Source organism: Saccoglossus kowalevskii, chromosome 9 (assembly GCF_978046115.1).
Source record: "Saccoglossus kowalevskii chromosome 9, keSacKowa6.1, whole genome shotgun sequence".
Lineage (NCBI taxonomy): Eukaryota > Metazoa > Hemichordata > Enteropneusta > Harrimaniidae > Saccoglossus > Saccoglossus kowalevskii.
Window position 1 is genome coordinate 31,813,381 of NC_140649.1, and position 15,934 is coordinate 31,829,314.

Genomic DNA, 15,934 nt, shown 5'->3' on the forward strand with positions numbered 1-15,934 from the left:
ACAAAGACTTCCACACAAGTCACGAATATTTACACATTTCAGGTTATCAATATGTTACTTAAAATAGTGACACCCCCAAGCCCATCTTCTTATCCAAGTTTGTTCAAATTTATAACAAATTAAAAATTCACTTTTCTAATCTAAATAAAATTGAATGACAATTTTAAAATAAAAATCCATACCAGCACAATTTTGGAAGAACAATTTACCGAATGATGCCAAACAGAGCGGAAGTAAAATAATAAAACTGGGTAATGGTGAGATGATTACCCACTGCTTCCTATGGTGAGAACATGATTTACCATTGATTCCTATGGCGAGATTATGATTTACCATTGATTCCTATGGCAAGATCATGATTTACCATTAATTCCTATGGTGAGATCATAATTTACCATTGATTTCTATGGTGAGATCATGATATACCATTGATTCCTATGGTGAGATCATGATTTACCATTGATTCCTATGGCGAGATCATGATTTACCATTAAGGCAGATGATAACACCTAGGAAACAAGTAAAATAGAACAAATAGTACATCATTTAGACAAGTCTGCTATACACACACACCTTTTCACTGAAAGTACATATACTCTTATGGCAGCTAAATACTTATACCGGTACCTGATTCTGATAAATACTGTTGAAGGGCGGTGATCGTTGCGCAACACATGTTGAATTTCATGTAAATAAACAAAGTATTTTAAACACGTTGTATACGTCGCTACGAGTCCCATATCGAACAGGACGCGGCGCGGCGACCACCACCCTTTAACATATTAACATTTCAATGGCTTTTAATTTTGCTATTTTCACTGGTAAATCAAATTAAAATCTTGTAAACCCCAAAAGATCAATAGAAGTCACTTCCAGTGGCTATGCACACAATATACAAAAATACAGGTAAAGTATATACATGTTAAATTAATGCTTTTATATTTTAGTTATAATTACAAGGATTCATAAGACAAGGGTATGCAAGTGGGGTGATGTGTGATGAAGATCTCGTGAGAACTGCAAGGCGATCACCAAATTGCTCAGCAAATGTACATTTCTAAAACATACCAAAAGAAAATGTGCTAGTCTGTGTACTTACTTATTTGCAAAGCTTGTATTTGCACGTTTGAATACGGTAATAATCTGTTTATGCAATCAAAATTATTCAAACATCCACAGTGTTCTGTAAAATCACTGAATAAACTGTTTGATTGACGACTTCTTTCACTTAGAACTCACAAGACTACAAGACCTTCATTGCATATCACTAAATATAGATATCCGAGTCTTATAATCCTAGCCACTATCATAATCTAATACACCGCCGTTTGGTCTCCGTAAATCACTCTAAATGGCAGAGAAATTAACAATATCAGTTTACAATCTGAACTTCATGCGAATTAACTGTCCTCCTTGATCATCTCTGACAATGTCAAACAAATTTTCAAAATGTACATTTACACCAGCTACAGAAGTATTGTTGTCATGAAGATCACCGGCATCAGCGTCGGCGTACATCAAATGGAAGTCATTGGAATTTGTTTCAGTTGTAACTTCCTGCATGTTGATTTTGTGCATTGAAATATGCGATTCAAGTTCTGATTGTGTGGGATAGCTGTCAATAGGCTGTTGGCAACTGTGATTGTGAGTCTCCATGTGTCTGTCAAAGTTACCCTTCTGCCAGGATGAGTAGTCACACAGATTACACTTGAATACTTTCTGATACAATGATGTCCGCGAATGACAATTGACTAGAGGGGGTTTCTTGGCATGCCATGTTTCAATATGCTGCTGTAGATTGCTTTCAATTATAAATGCTTTCCCACACTGTAAACATACAAATGGCCTTTCACCACAGTTGAGTCGATGCCTCAGCAAGTTGCCTTCCTTTATGAAACTCTTCCCACATTTTTTACATTGATGGCCTGGACTTGTAACCACAGCATTGGGTTCTATTTGGCTGTGGTGCATTTCCTTATGCTGGATGAGAAGGTACTTATGCCGAAAAGTTTTCCAGCACCAATCACATTCATAATTCTTAAGCATTGTAAATGACCTGCGCTTTAGAAGCTTTTTATCTAGTTTGGTTCTTTTGTGGATGCTTTGTAAATGTTTCACTAAGTGGCATTTCAACGCAAACTTTTTATCACAGTTGTCGCACGGGAACCCATCTTCGGTTGGCGTACTTGGGCTTTTTTGTGTGTGATTGAGAGATGTATACTCATTGTGTTCTGTTTCTTTATGCCATAACAGATGACCATGAAATTGAAAAGTCTTCCCACACATATCACAATTATTACTGGCTTTTTGTTTATGCCCCAAAGACTTCAACCGTCTTGGTCTTAGGTTTTTTTCAACAACACTTTGTGGTGTTTCCTTCTGGTGCACGTTATTAGATTGATGCTTGTTAAGTCTATGCCATGCGAGATGAGCACCTAACACAAAATCTCTCTCACATTCAGTGCATTTGTAGGGTCTATCTTGAGCAACCAGTTTTTCTGGAGACTGTTGCGGTTTCACTTTCAATTTGCGAGATGACTTGTTCATATGGAACGCCTGTTTGTGTCTTGCTAAGTGCCGTAACCATTTAAATGTTCTCCCACATATTTCACAGCTATGGGAAATTGATGACTTCAGCTGATTAGTTTTAAGTTTCAATGCACCATGGACTTTCTTTTTATGTAAACTGAGTAAAAAAAAGTTGTCAAACTTTTTACCACACTGTGTGCAGCCACAGGGATTCTGTCCAGGATGTTGTCGTCGGGCATGGTATCTTAGATTACCACTCTGGGAGAAGCACATCCCGCAGACATCACACTTGTATGGTTTCTCACCAGTATGTATTCGCCTGTGAGCACGGAGATTGCTCCTTTGTGAGAATTTCTTGCCACAATACTCGCATGCTTGTTCTTCAGCATTGTTGGAGGGACTAGGAAGTGGCTGAGAATGCTGCTGTTGCTTGACGCTCTCATTCACGTCAGGGTGAGATTGTTGATTTTTCTTTGCACTCTTGATCACATAAGGTCGCTTAACATGCTTTTTGGTTTCATTATTGTGGGATTTTGAATGAAATAACAGATTTGACCAGGACGTGAAATGCTTTCCACATTTTTTGCAGGTGTATTTTTTTGAAGCAGTATTTCCATTTGGTTTGTGAAAACTTAACTGATGTCTTTTCAAGTTGACAGTCTGAGAGAAACTTTGTGTGCACTGGTCACACTTAAAAGGACGTTCACCAGTATGTGATCTAATATGTACAACCAGGTTTCCTGGGAAATGACAAACTTTACAACATTCCTTACAAACTGTTGGCCGTTCATCCTCATTAGATTTCAAATGAGATTTCAAGGCAGTCTCTTTTCTGAATTTCATTCCACACCTTCGACACCAAAAGTAACCACGAAGTCTTGCCGTTCCAGCACCTCCTTTCACTACTGGATTTTCACCAATTTTTTCAACTGTGTGGCTTCTGATATTGCTCTCCTGAGAAGATTCTTTTTCTGGATGTGCTGATGTGATATGGTTTAGGAGGCATTTTTTTAACACATATTCCTTGGAACAAATATCACATTTGTGAGGCTTTGACTCCAAGTGTTGTGTTTGCTGCGGACTCTCCAATGTCAGCTTATACCCCGGATGTTTTGCGTTTATATGTTTATGCATGTCAGATTTTTGGTTAAAACCGTGCTCACATACATAACATACATATGGGCATTCATGTGTATGGGATCTGATGTGTAAAACAAGGGCTGCACGGTGTGAACATCTTTTCCCACATTCTGCACACATGCTTGGTCTTTCCCCTATCGTTGATTTCAAGTGAGCACTCAATGCATCTTTAGTTCTAAATTTTTTCCCACACCTTTTACACCAATAATATCCATTGATCAGTCCGGTACCATCACTCTTACAATCATTGACTTTTTTAGTGGCATGACAGTCCTGTACGTGTTTCTCGAGAGAAGCTTCTTGTGAATACTCCATGGAGCACAACTTACATTTGTGTGTTTTCTCTCTATTGTGTATCTTCATATGATTCTTAAGGTTGAACTTGTACTTGAAGCCTTTACCACATTTTTCGCACCGAGCAACCACTTCATCACGTTTTGGGTTTTTAGCTTTCCTTTTGATGGACTTGCATCTCTCTTTGTGTTTTGTAAGATTGCCTTTCTGGACGAATCTCCAATCACAACTTTCACACTTATATGGTTTTTCACCGGTGTGTATTCTTACATGGATAACCAGCTTTGCATTTGAGATAAATGAAATCCCACACTCTTTGCACTTGATTGGTCGCTGTTCATCTACATTGTGTTTTTTCATATGAGCCAATAACACAGATTTCTTATTGGATTTCTTGCCACAAAGGTTGCACCAAAAGTAACCATTTCCTGTAACTATAAGTTCTTTCATTCGTTTCCTCATTTTAACAAGCGTTGTTCAAACGAAAATAATTCTGAAACAAAATGAAAATAAGATTGGTTATCTAAACTAGACAAACCCTGTGTTGGTTAATTAATTAGTCCCCGTTCGGACGAAGTCCGAAAACAGGGAATTTTAATTTGGTCTCCGTCCGTCCGTCCGTGCGTCTGTCCGGAGTCATATCTCAGAATCCCTTGGACCGATTTCGTTCATTCTTTGCATGTGCCTAGTACTTTATGTGGGACATATGCACATGCAGTGGTTTAGCGATTCAATTCAAAATAGCCGACTGGCAGCCCTCTTGTTTTTTAAAAATGATGTATTTTGGACATGCTGTGTCAGTTTTCATTCAAACTTGGTACATAGATTAAACATGTTAGGATACATGTTCATGACGATTTATTTCACAATTGAATCAAAGATAGCCGACTAGCAGACATCTTGTTTTTTGAAAATGCCGTATTTTGAACATGCTTTGTCAGTTTTCATTCAAATTCAGTACATAGATCATACATGTCAGGATACATGTCCCCGACCGTCCGTGAGTTACTGAGTCTGTTCGTCCGTCCGTGTGTCCGTCCCTCGGTCTATCCAGAGTCATATTTCAGAATCCTGTGGACCGATTCTGTTCATTCTTTGCATGTGCCTAGTACCTTTTATGTGGGACATATGCACATGCAGTGGTTTAGCAATTCAATTCAAAATGGCCGACTGGCAGCCATCTTGTTTTTTTAAAATGTTGTATTTTGGACATGCTTTGTCAGTTGTCATTCAAACTTGGTACATAGATTATACATGTTAGGATACATGTCCATGACGATTTATTTTGCAATTGGATCAAAGATGGTCGACTGGCAGGCATTTTTTAAAATTTTTTTTCATGCGGTATCTTAGACGTGCTCTGTCAGTTTTCATTCAAATTTGGCACATGCATGTACTTTATACATGTTAGGATGCATGTCCATGACAATTTGTTTCAAAATCTGGTTAAAGATGGCCGATTGACAGCCATCTGACTTTTTACCCTTACTACTATATTTCCACAATTTATGTACCATTTGTATTTGGCACTGAGGTCTATATATATATTTGTATTAAATCTGAAATAATTCATACAAAGCGAATGGGAATGCCAAACAGTGACTCGTATAACTTAAACTATATAGATCACACTTGTTGTGGGTTCTTTTCACGGGCCATAAAGGCATTGGAAATCATTAAGATGGTTATCGTTACAAGACGACAATGATCTCAGGCCAATAACAATTGGACATCTAAGAACCATAGAGAATTTATAAATAAGGGAACGAACACATTCATCATACACGCACTGCACTAAATGACACCAAATTTGAATTAACTGTAATGTGCGTACGCACACTTTAATACAAAGAACAAAAGTTTGACAATAAATACACAAATAGCTTCACAAAATCGGCTAATTAAAGGGGAACTAAATAGAGCCTAGTTTGGTGTTTGTATTTATCAAGTTATGTATATTGATTATAAATTTGAAAAAAAAAATTAAAAAAAATGATTATCTTTAGAGTTATGATGATTTAAATATGAGAAACCATAAACCTGCGAAGGACTTCCGTTTGCGCCATCTTGCCATTAAAAAAACGCCCTCATGAGGTATAAACAGGTAAGGTAACAAAGCATGATGACGAAATAGAATCTGATTAAATATAAGCAACTTAGGGAGCCATAGCTGGCTGGACTGGTGAATTGACTTCTAGTCTAGGTTGTTTCGACTTTTACGTTAATGTTATTTACAAGCATATCAACATACAAACATTATGGATGTGCGATTGATCGAGACGGACATTTTGTTTTGTTTTTTGTCTAACTGTCTAATAAATGTTGTTTCCAGTACTGCACTGTGCGACGTGCAAATTATTCAAAGTATGGATGCTGGAGTATGCAATCTTGAGTTCGTAGGGTGGTGGTGGAAACATTTTCGTCCATGTATTCACGGGGCTGCACTGGCAAATCATGGGACAAGTGTCACAGGAACACCAAGCAGATTGTTCACAGACTTCCGTGTAATTTGAAATATAACTTTCATCCGAACAAGGGGCATCGTCGACGATATACTCTCATCACTCACACTGGACTGATCTGAATCGTTACAGTATACCGTACTTCCCTGATCATAAGCCCGGAGGCATGAACACGTAAAGGGAAAGTAAGGGATGAGCTTGTACTCGAGAACAAACTCAGAAAAAATTATTTTGTTTTGGGGTTAAACACTGTAACCATCTTGCAAACAACGAAAAACTATCCAAAAAAAATATTCGTTCACCACGCCGGGCTCGGGAAAATAATACTTATTTTTGAAAAAAAAATGCGTCATTGATTTGAACGATACTTACAATGAAGAAACAAACATGTTCATAAAAAACACACACATTTTATTACAATACGATTTACATACCGTCTGAATTTACGGTGAAATAATGGGTAGGGTCTGTGAGGAAACAGTGGACGAAGGCATTCAGTTTATCATTATCTTCGTTTTGGTATGTTTTCAATCGTACGCAAACTATCGACGCAAAACAATTTTCCACCATGAGGTTTTTCAGCACGATTTGACCTGGAACAACTTCCTTTGACATAACAGGTCATGTCTTTCATTAACCAATCAAAATGATGTGTCGTAATGATGAAATTTTCCGATTATTGACGATGATTTTTTAGCGCAATGCGGAAGTGAATTACCGCAATGTTAAAATGCGATCTGTAGCACTGATTGCAACGAAAAAAACGATGATTCTTTTCCCCTAAAAACTGGCGATTCGCAATTTCCGAAATATAAACGACGGTTAATAGTAACGGTGGGTAAACTGAGTGTGGAGGAAGAATTTAAACACCTTTCTCGGTCGCCAACATGTCGCATCATTCAAACCCTAGGCCTTTCATGATAGTCTCAAAGTAAACCATGCCCAATAACCAGGTACACGCCTTGACGATCACATTTTTGGCTTTTCGAAGGCAACTACTCAAAGAAATATGGATTACTTCAGAATTGCAACATCGATGTTCATCCTGAGTAAATAGAAACGATGCGAATCACGTTGTGTACGTTCGCCATGCACTCTGAACTTGAAATTAATGCGAGTTTTCTCATAAAACTAAAAGCATGAACCAAACTAACGATTATTATGAAATGAAACACACCTTTTACACGCATATTTTAAAGAATATCGTCGACGCCCAGTAAAAACACTCTGGGCTTATAATCGTGAATGCCCTCAACTCGATAAATACCAAGTAAAAACATAGGGATGGGCTTCATACTCGGGAGGGGCTTACGATCAGGGAAGTACGGTACTTTAACGCAATTGGGCTTTCACTCTCAGAATACTGTGGTTCAAACGCATAAGGCTCTAACCAAAGTTATAAAAAGCACATTGTGCATATAAAAGTTGAGTTTATACTAATAGTACACAATGCTTGGCAGCATGAACGGCTATGTACAATGGAGTATACGAATGCGATCAGATACTAAAACGTCATAGCTTTGAAAAGTTCCCGGATGTTAAATATGTTCGTTCGTTAATTATTCCCCTCCATGAATGGCCTCCATGGCAAGCACTTTAAATGCCTATCCAAGCTACAGTTATAATTAAAACAAAATTAAACCACTGCAATATTATTTCAAATACAGTTTAGAATATACACAACTATAAATTAAGGCCGCTTTTAGGTTCGCTTTAAATATTACTGCATTGCCTAAATATTTTAGACGGTTCCGATAAACGTAACCGCGGTCGAAGTATGCAGGTAAGGCAGGGGGAAACTGAAACCTGGCTGTTTGTGCGTGTAAGGCAGATGTACTTTACCGGACGTAACGACGTTGAACCGAAGCAACAAACGTGGCGACAGACTTTAGACGGCTTGGTTTCCAGGGGTGGCTCACATCACGAGAACGCTGTACAGTACCATAGCTGACCCCAGGACGACCAGAGAGTAAATTCTCAATCCGGAGTTCAATAATGACGTTATCTGTGTTATACCGTACTTCTGGTGGATCGTCCAACATGCCCCCAAGGCACGATTTCTTGTTCAATTTATTGGGGATGTAAATCAAGATGACACCCCTTTGTTTACACTGCTCATTTCTAATTGGTCGAAACCAGAAGAATTGCGAGAAACTACCACATCAGGTGCGACAGGAATGTTATGCAAACTGACAGAAATGCAAAACTGAGTTTGTTGACCTGTCTAACCAAATTCACCAAAGTTTATTAACCTCAAATTCATTCTGATTCTCGGGAATCAAGTCTTCGGTACCATAGTATTTAGATACAAATCTCACCCAAGGTAAATTCTTTGTCGTCCAATCAGGCTGCTCTCTTTGCGAAGAATGTAACAATTCGTGCATGCAATATATGTATTAAGTATTTCTTTATTTCTCCACCTATAACAAGCCACAAAGTATTCCCCTTTCTATGTAAATCACGTATGCATTTAAAAGCTTATAAGCCTAACAGGGAGGGCGTAATACTTGGAAATCAATTAAACTTTGGATTCCTGACAAGCCCATACATTATATATATCAGTGTGTTTCATAATCAGATCAAAGATGGCCGAATAACGGCTGTTTTTATTTTTGGCCATATTACTACTACACGGAACATGTGTTTTGATGTAAATAAACAATCTGTTGCATACGCCACTTGGAACTTAGGTTTCAAGGACACGCTCACGACAACCCCTCCACTTTAATATGACGAGCACAAAGAGAACTTAATTTAACGGGGACTGTGTCATTTTCAATGACTGGTTATTAATAAACCTGCATATTAATTAAACTTAATTTAATTTTAATTAAAATGTTTAGATAAATTTACATGTAATACTAAGGCCACACTGATTTACTTTTATGGATGACATCCTCTGGAGACCCCAAAACTAATGCGAGAGGGCGGAAAAAAAAAATCCTGCTAAAAAAAAAAATCCTGCTAAAACCACAGGACTACGGGGCTGGTTATTATATAAATTGAACCACAGAACACAGTGTATCAAAAAAACAACAAGAAGTCTTTATTTGTAGTCTTTAATACTGTCACAGGTATAACCATTTCAGACAGGCTCTAGTACATGTAGTCATGATAAAGTACCTTCAGTCAGAAACACTGCATTCAAGGTACAGCATGAACACCATTTTCAGTACAAGTCAAGGCGGAATGTACATATCACTACTTTATGACAATAACAAACAAAACATTGCAATGATACAGAAATGTTCTTGCTTGCTCCTCTCTACACATTAGGGGTTAGCTTTAACCAATCTCTTGTATATCTGTGTAAACATATCTGTGTCCCTGGCCAACGTAAATTGCATACCAGTCTACAACAATCCCTATGTTTTTCCTCTGAACTTTTATGCTTACGTATTCCCAGCAACGCAATACGGATGTGTAGAAGATTATTTAGGACAAAATTGCATGTTTTTAGATAGTCCAAAAAGGGTTTTACGACAAGCCGGCGCTTTTCGACAATATGAGTCGGCAAGTTCCGAACAGAAAACCGATCTGTGGAGACTCGCCGTTAGGGATTTTTTTTTTTTTTTTGAGAACAGGCGAAAACTAATGCGCGCGCGGATGTCATCCATAAAATGAAGTCGGTGTGGCCTAATACTAGACACTCAAAAATACAATTATATTCATCCAACATGCTTGATTGAGCGCTCATCCCCTCTAAAATGCCCCAAATTTGTCTGAATAATTAATTATTGTTTGCAATTTATTTTCGCTATTTTCGTTGAAGGGGTGATTCAGTGAAAGTAAAATCAAGCGAATATACCTTTTTTCCTATGTTTACATTCAATTCATTCAAAAATAAACACCCAAAAAAAACTTAATAAAGAAAATTAATTCCAGCTATAATTTTACAGTAATCATAAATACTAGTCATTAACCATCGACTTTTCCAAAAACCTATTTTTCTATTTTTGCAAGGTGGGTGCTCGGCTAAGTGCCCATCTCTAAATAACACATTATCATTGGAGCTGAGTACCATGGGTGATAAGTCGGATGAGTACAGTGAGCATGTACTAAGTTTCAATCGAATAGAGAAAAAGTACAAAGAAACATGCTAAAATAGTACTACCGTAAAATCTGTATTAGAAGCCGCATCCCTAATAGAAGTCGCACCTATTCTTTTTAAACAATTGAGAACCAAAAAACCATCGTTTCTCATTTGTCTAGATGCTCTAATAAAAGCCGCATAACCTCTTTTGCATTGTAACATTTTAATAGAAGTCGCAGCTTCTGATACAGATTTTACAGTACCAGCTGCCTCAAAATAAATAAAAACTTTTACTTTAATTTATTATATTTTATTAATAACTTTGTTTTATACTCTTAATTTTTTTTTCTTTGCTATACCTTTATTTTATTTTAAAATCAAAGTCCCATAGAGGATACGATAACAATAAAGATTATTATTATTATACAAGTCATAAAAGAGTTCCAGTTGGTTCAATAGTAAATAAGGTTGAAATGAATCAGTCATTTTGAATCAGAACATAATACAAGTAATATGATGTACAATGTAGTTGTATAGTTTCATTGTGATCGGTCAAAGTGCATATGAGGCACGTCTCAAGATCAGCATTTGTATTAGACTATTTTGAATCAGATCTGAAAAAAACATTATGGTCACTTTGGTGCTGTTTATTCATGAGTCCCTGTTTTCAGACTGCATCCAAGCAAGGGCTAACAATCAAATATACTACCGTAGAACAATTACATATACAAACTGTCAATCCACTCCCACTTGCACAAACATACTATATTAAACAAGCCATGATTGTCACACAACACACGTCTTTGAGCAAGAAATATATGGCCTTGACGGTGTTGAGTTCTTTTGTGCCACCATACAGAGTAGGATTTCCAAATATAACTCTCATCACATGCTAATTTACCAAGTTCAAAATTTTATATTTGATAATGGAAATCCAAACTAGTCCTGATTCACGGTGTTGATGAGCTCATTCGTCCCACAATCCTTATCTAATTTCAGTAATAACTATTTCATACTGGCCCAATTTTTTTACCATATACAGTCAGAATTCCAAGTTTTTTTTAGTCATACAGTGTTGGAAATCCAACCTCATCAACCGGTATGTGGCGAGATAAACGAGGCCATATTTTATTTGGTAGCCATCCAGAATTTTTTTTTCCATACTCGTCTGGATTTCCAGATTCTGTTTCTCCATATACAGTTAGAATTCCAGGGTACTTTCTCCATCATACAGTGCTAGAAATCCGACCTCATCAACAGGGGGGTGCAGATATAAACTGGAATGGACCATTGTGATAATTCATTTTGAATACAAACAAGTTTTGGGGTTGAAACAACAGTGGGAAAGCAGTCTACCGAATGTACTTGATTGATGTAAATATTTTACAAAAACATTGGTGCCCAATTTGTTTAATTATTTTAAAGAGCCTTATTTGAATATTTCCAGCTTTATTAAAGTAATTCAGATATTTTAGTACAAAAACAGTGCTGCATTTAGACGTAAATAGTCTTGCATCTGCAACCCAATATGTATGATCATCATACCAACTTTGATCCAAATCGGCCCAGTCATCTCCGAGAAACTGCTGCGGACACGTTTAGGTATCAGAAATAGCAAATTTTACATCCAAAATGGCTGCCAGTCGACCATTTTTCTCTGATCATAAAGTAACTTGATGCGCATATGTAAGACATTATGTATTGTCTTCATGTAAAGTTTGAATGAAATCTGTCAATGGGTGTCCGAGATATAGCTGCGGACATACTGAACGAACCCAAAATAATAGTCCCCGTTTTCGGACTAAAGATAAGTCAATGTGCTAGTGTAATACCATTTATATGTCTTGTCATTTTTGTACTTCTTAAACAAAATTCTTGCTTTTGTACAAAATTTAAAAAAAATAAGGAAAAGTATATTTAAGAAACAAGTAGAAAACAGTCCAGACATGAAAATGATGTCAGATGCACACACAAGTGATGAAAGTCTGGTATTCATGACATACAAGTAGGACATATGCAGCTGAGTCCCTAGTTTCATTGCAATTCAGCCAGTAGCTCTCATAATCGGTGGAACATATTTGACAGGGACAGCATCCCCAAGGAAGATAACGTATTTCACAGTAATAAGCTGGAATAAGTACAATTAAACCAGACATAAAATGCATAAACCAACAGCAGATGGTGAATCTGAGAAGCCTAAATAAGTATATTACTTAGCATACATATGTAAAGGGCTGGAAATTAAATTAACCGTGGGACAAAAAGTTTTGGAAATTGGTAGCCCTGTCTTTTTTTTATCATTCTGAAGAGCTGAGATTTTTTTGTTCCAATATTCCTATGAAGGTATTTCAATCCCATGTGACGATGCAGTCAACGTCATCTCCAACCCCAATCACCCCAGGCAATACAGGACAATTATGATATATTAGATGGGTTTCACCATTTGGCCTAGAGGGGTGGCAGGCATATTTACATGGTTAACCCATATTGAAAACAATTTAGCAGTACATTAAGTGGTTCTGAACAAATGAATCTAACACAAAAATTGTATTAATTAATGCCTAGTAACTTGTTTTAATAGTAAAAATCACTATTAAGGTGTTTTTTTCTAGAAAAAAACTGCAAGAGAGAGCACTGCAATTCAGCGGCGTCAATAAGTGGGGGAGATAAGGTTTTCCCTACAAGGGTGTGGAGTTTTTGATAATTCTAAGTCAAAAAGGAGCATTCTATGGCTTTCTTAAGGCCAAAATTACTATTAGACAGGTCAAGTTGAAGACTGTGGCAAAATGGGAGTTGGACAAACTTAAGTATTTCAATAAATTATTAAATAATAAAATGTTATATAACTTTTCTTCCTCCCCCTTCCTGGTAACGATTTCAAGTGATCACTGATCTTTGTTTATATCACTCTTTCCTTCATCACAACTTCGTTATGCGCTAATGTTATATGCAAATTTCAACACGCGATGTAGACACACCCAATTATAGTAAAATATCCCAAGGATTGAAACGTGCCAGGATTGTGGCATAAAAATCACGTATTCGAACCTTTCAAAGTTCGTTTTCTTTACATATATGACATTTTTGAACAGGGTGTGATTTTTATATAAAACTTGACAGAATGATACATAGACATGTACTTATCATACATAATAACAAATCATTACACTATCTCAGGCTAAGCCACATTTATCTTAATTTTCTTTAACCTTTCTTTTATTTTCGTTACTGGTTTTCAGGGTCCATAGCACCAATAGCCAAATAATTTCCAAGACTTTTCCAGACCTTTTCTAAAACTTTCTTGCATTTCCCCCCCCCCCCCCCCCCAAGACATTTTGACCATTAATTCAGGCCAACATCATCACCAAAGCTCATCAAAGTTCTGAGGATATGGTAGTTCCTGGAAAAAACGAGCCTTTCTAAAATTAATTAATAATTATGAAGAAATTCAAAGACTTTTCAAAGATTTTTTTATTTTTCCTGTAATTTAAAGACAACTCAAAGACTTTCCAGACCTAAAAAAATCCAATGACTTTCAAAGGATTTTCTCAACGCTATGGACCCTGGTTTTTATAATTTATTACATAACAGCCTAAAATGATTTGTTAACTTTCATTATAGTGTAATAAATGAAATTATTATTATTAGTTTGCCTATTTTGTGCATTCTGTTTTACACATTCATCTTATCAGGATCTACGCCAGTGTTTGGACAGTCGAACGAATAACATCCACCCTAGTTTCAGGGCTACCTTATTAGTAGTTGGGTACCCCTTAAACGTTATTCACTTTTGATTTTTTGTATTTAGAATAATGGATTGGTATTTCTAAGACAGCCATGTTTTAGGCAAACTTCATTCCTGGTGTTACACAGATTATTTCAGTCTACTAGGACTTCAAGGGCAATTTCACTTTCGAAGAATACACACTGCCACAAGACATGTCTGAAAATTGACCCATTACGAACTTTATAACGAAAGCTATTTTTAGTCGACTTACGTAAATACAGCTGCAGTATAGGTAGGTAAACTGGCAGTATAAGTTTTCATTCACTACTGGTCTTCTAAGCTTGTAAAACTTGTATTTATACGCGACACTCTGCTCGCCTCGTTGGCTTCCCCGCCATATTTACAGGTCAGAGGTCAACAATTTGAAGTGCAAAGTTCGTCAGTGTAAGCGCCCGCTATAGGTTACACTAACCACTACTACCCGGTAGTATTTATTTTTCAAAAACAGAAAGAAAGACAGACAGACAGACAGACAGAGAGGGTGTTGTTAGTAGTCAAATTACAAAAGTTGTGACCTATTGCACGAACATCACCAGTTGACAATTGTATTCTGGAATCCGGATCGAAATTATAGATATTGACGAATAATGTTGAAATGAACACTGATCTTCACAGTTGTATTTGAATTTGGGTAGTCCCAGGAAGAAATACGATATTCTTAATATTTTGTTATTCTAAAAAAGTAAACAAAAAAGTGCCCAAAAGTACTCTCAAATGACCATAGTAACATTCTTTTATTTAAATTATCTGATATCTAGTGACTGACCTCAAATAGATGTATCTTTTTCAACTAATAAAGTATTTGGAGAATGAGTGAGACTGGATACTCCACATCTTCAATAATTGAGTTTGCTAGCACTACTAACACCCATTGCATAATTCCGATACATATTTGCAATGATAAAATAAGTGTCACACGTCACCAAAAAAATAGTTGTTTCAATCGTTGATCATGTGAAATAGAGAAGTTCTGACAGGTAGATTATAGACATATATTTTGTGTAAAATCTGAAATTCACAAATTCGTCAATTATTATTTTGAAAGAAAAAGTATAGAAGGACGACCTACAATCAATTTATCATAAATCACCGTTTTATTTTTGGACAATTTCAATATCTAATTTCAATATATCTATATTATAATAAAATATAGCGGTAATTTATGATAAATTGATATGTGTTTGTTTCAGTTGCCTCTGCCATTTAATTGGTCTTGCTTACACCAAGCCAAAATATAAACATATGGATGGTAATGAGTACATCCTCTCCATTATCAAAATGCCATTTCATCTGAACAATTTCTACGTGAATACAAAATCACAAAATCAAATTTTAGAAGCAAATCAAATCGTAAACATTGAGTCACAGTTCTTCTCTTTTTTTATTTTGAATGTCATGTTACCAACAAACATTATTTTTAACAGATGAAATCAGCATTCCCCAAACCACGGCCGAATCCAGCAGCAAATTCCCTTTTTTTTTTATTCAACTTATAATTTAATTTGTCCAATAATGCTTTGCCGAGGTCTTCTGTAGAACTATTCTATTATGATTTCTGGTATGTAGACTAACTACTTCCACAAATCTAAAGTATGCCTTCAATCTATTCAGTTTAGTTTTCGTGATTCAAATAATCACCTGGTATATTTCCATCCTTTTTTTGCATAAAAAGTGTTCTTTGAGACCCAG

The 15,934-nt window shown here is 36.4% G+C and overlaps 1 protein-coding gene across 1 annotated transcript; it reads right to left on the minus strand.

Annotated features, from left to right (window-relative positions):
- Window positions 1-1,377: 1,377 nt before the first annotated feature.
- On the minus strand, window positions 1,378-14,623 carry LOC100372930 (uncharacterized). The gene is made up of 2 exons (XM_002737322.4): window positions 14,457-14,623; window positions 1,378-4,456 (listed from the first exon to the last, which is right to left on the minus strand). The coding sequence occupies exon 2, from the start codon at window positions 4,423-4,425 to the stop codon at window positions 1,378-1,380; it is 3,048 nt and encodes a 1,015-aa protein (XP_002737368.2). The 5' UTR covers window positions 4,426-4,456; window positions 14,457-14,623.
- Window positions 14,624-15,934: the final 1,311 nt, after the last annotated feature.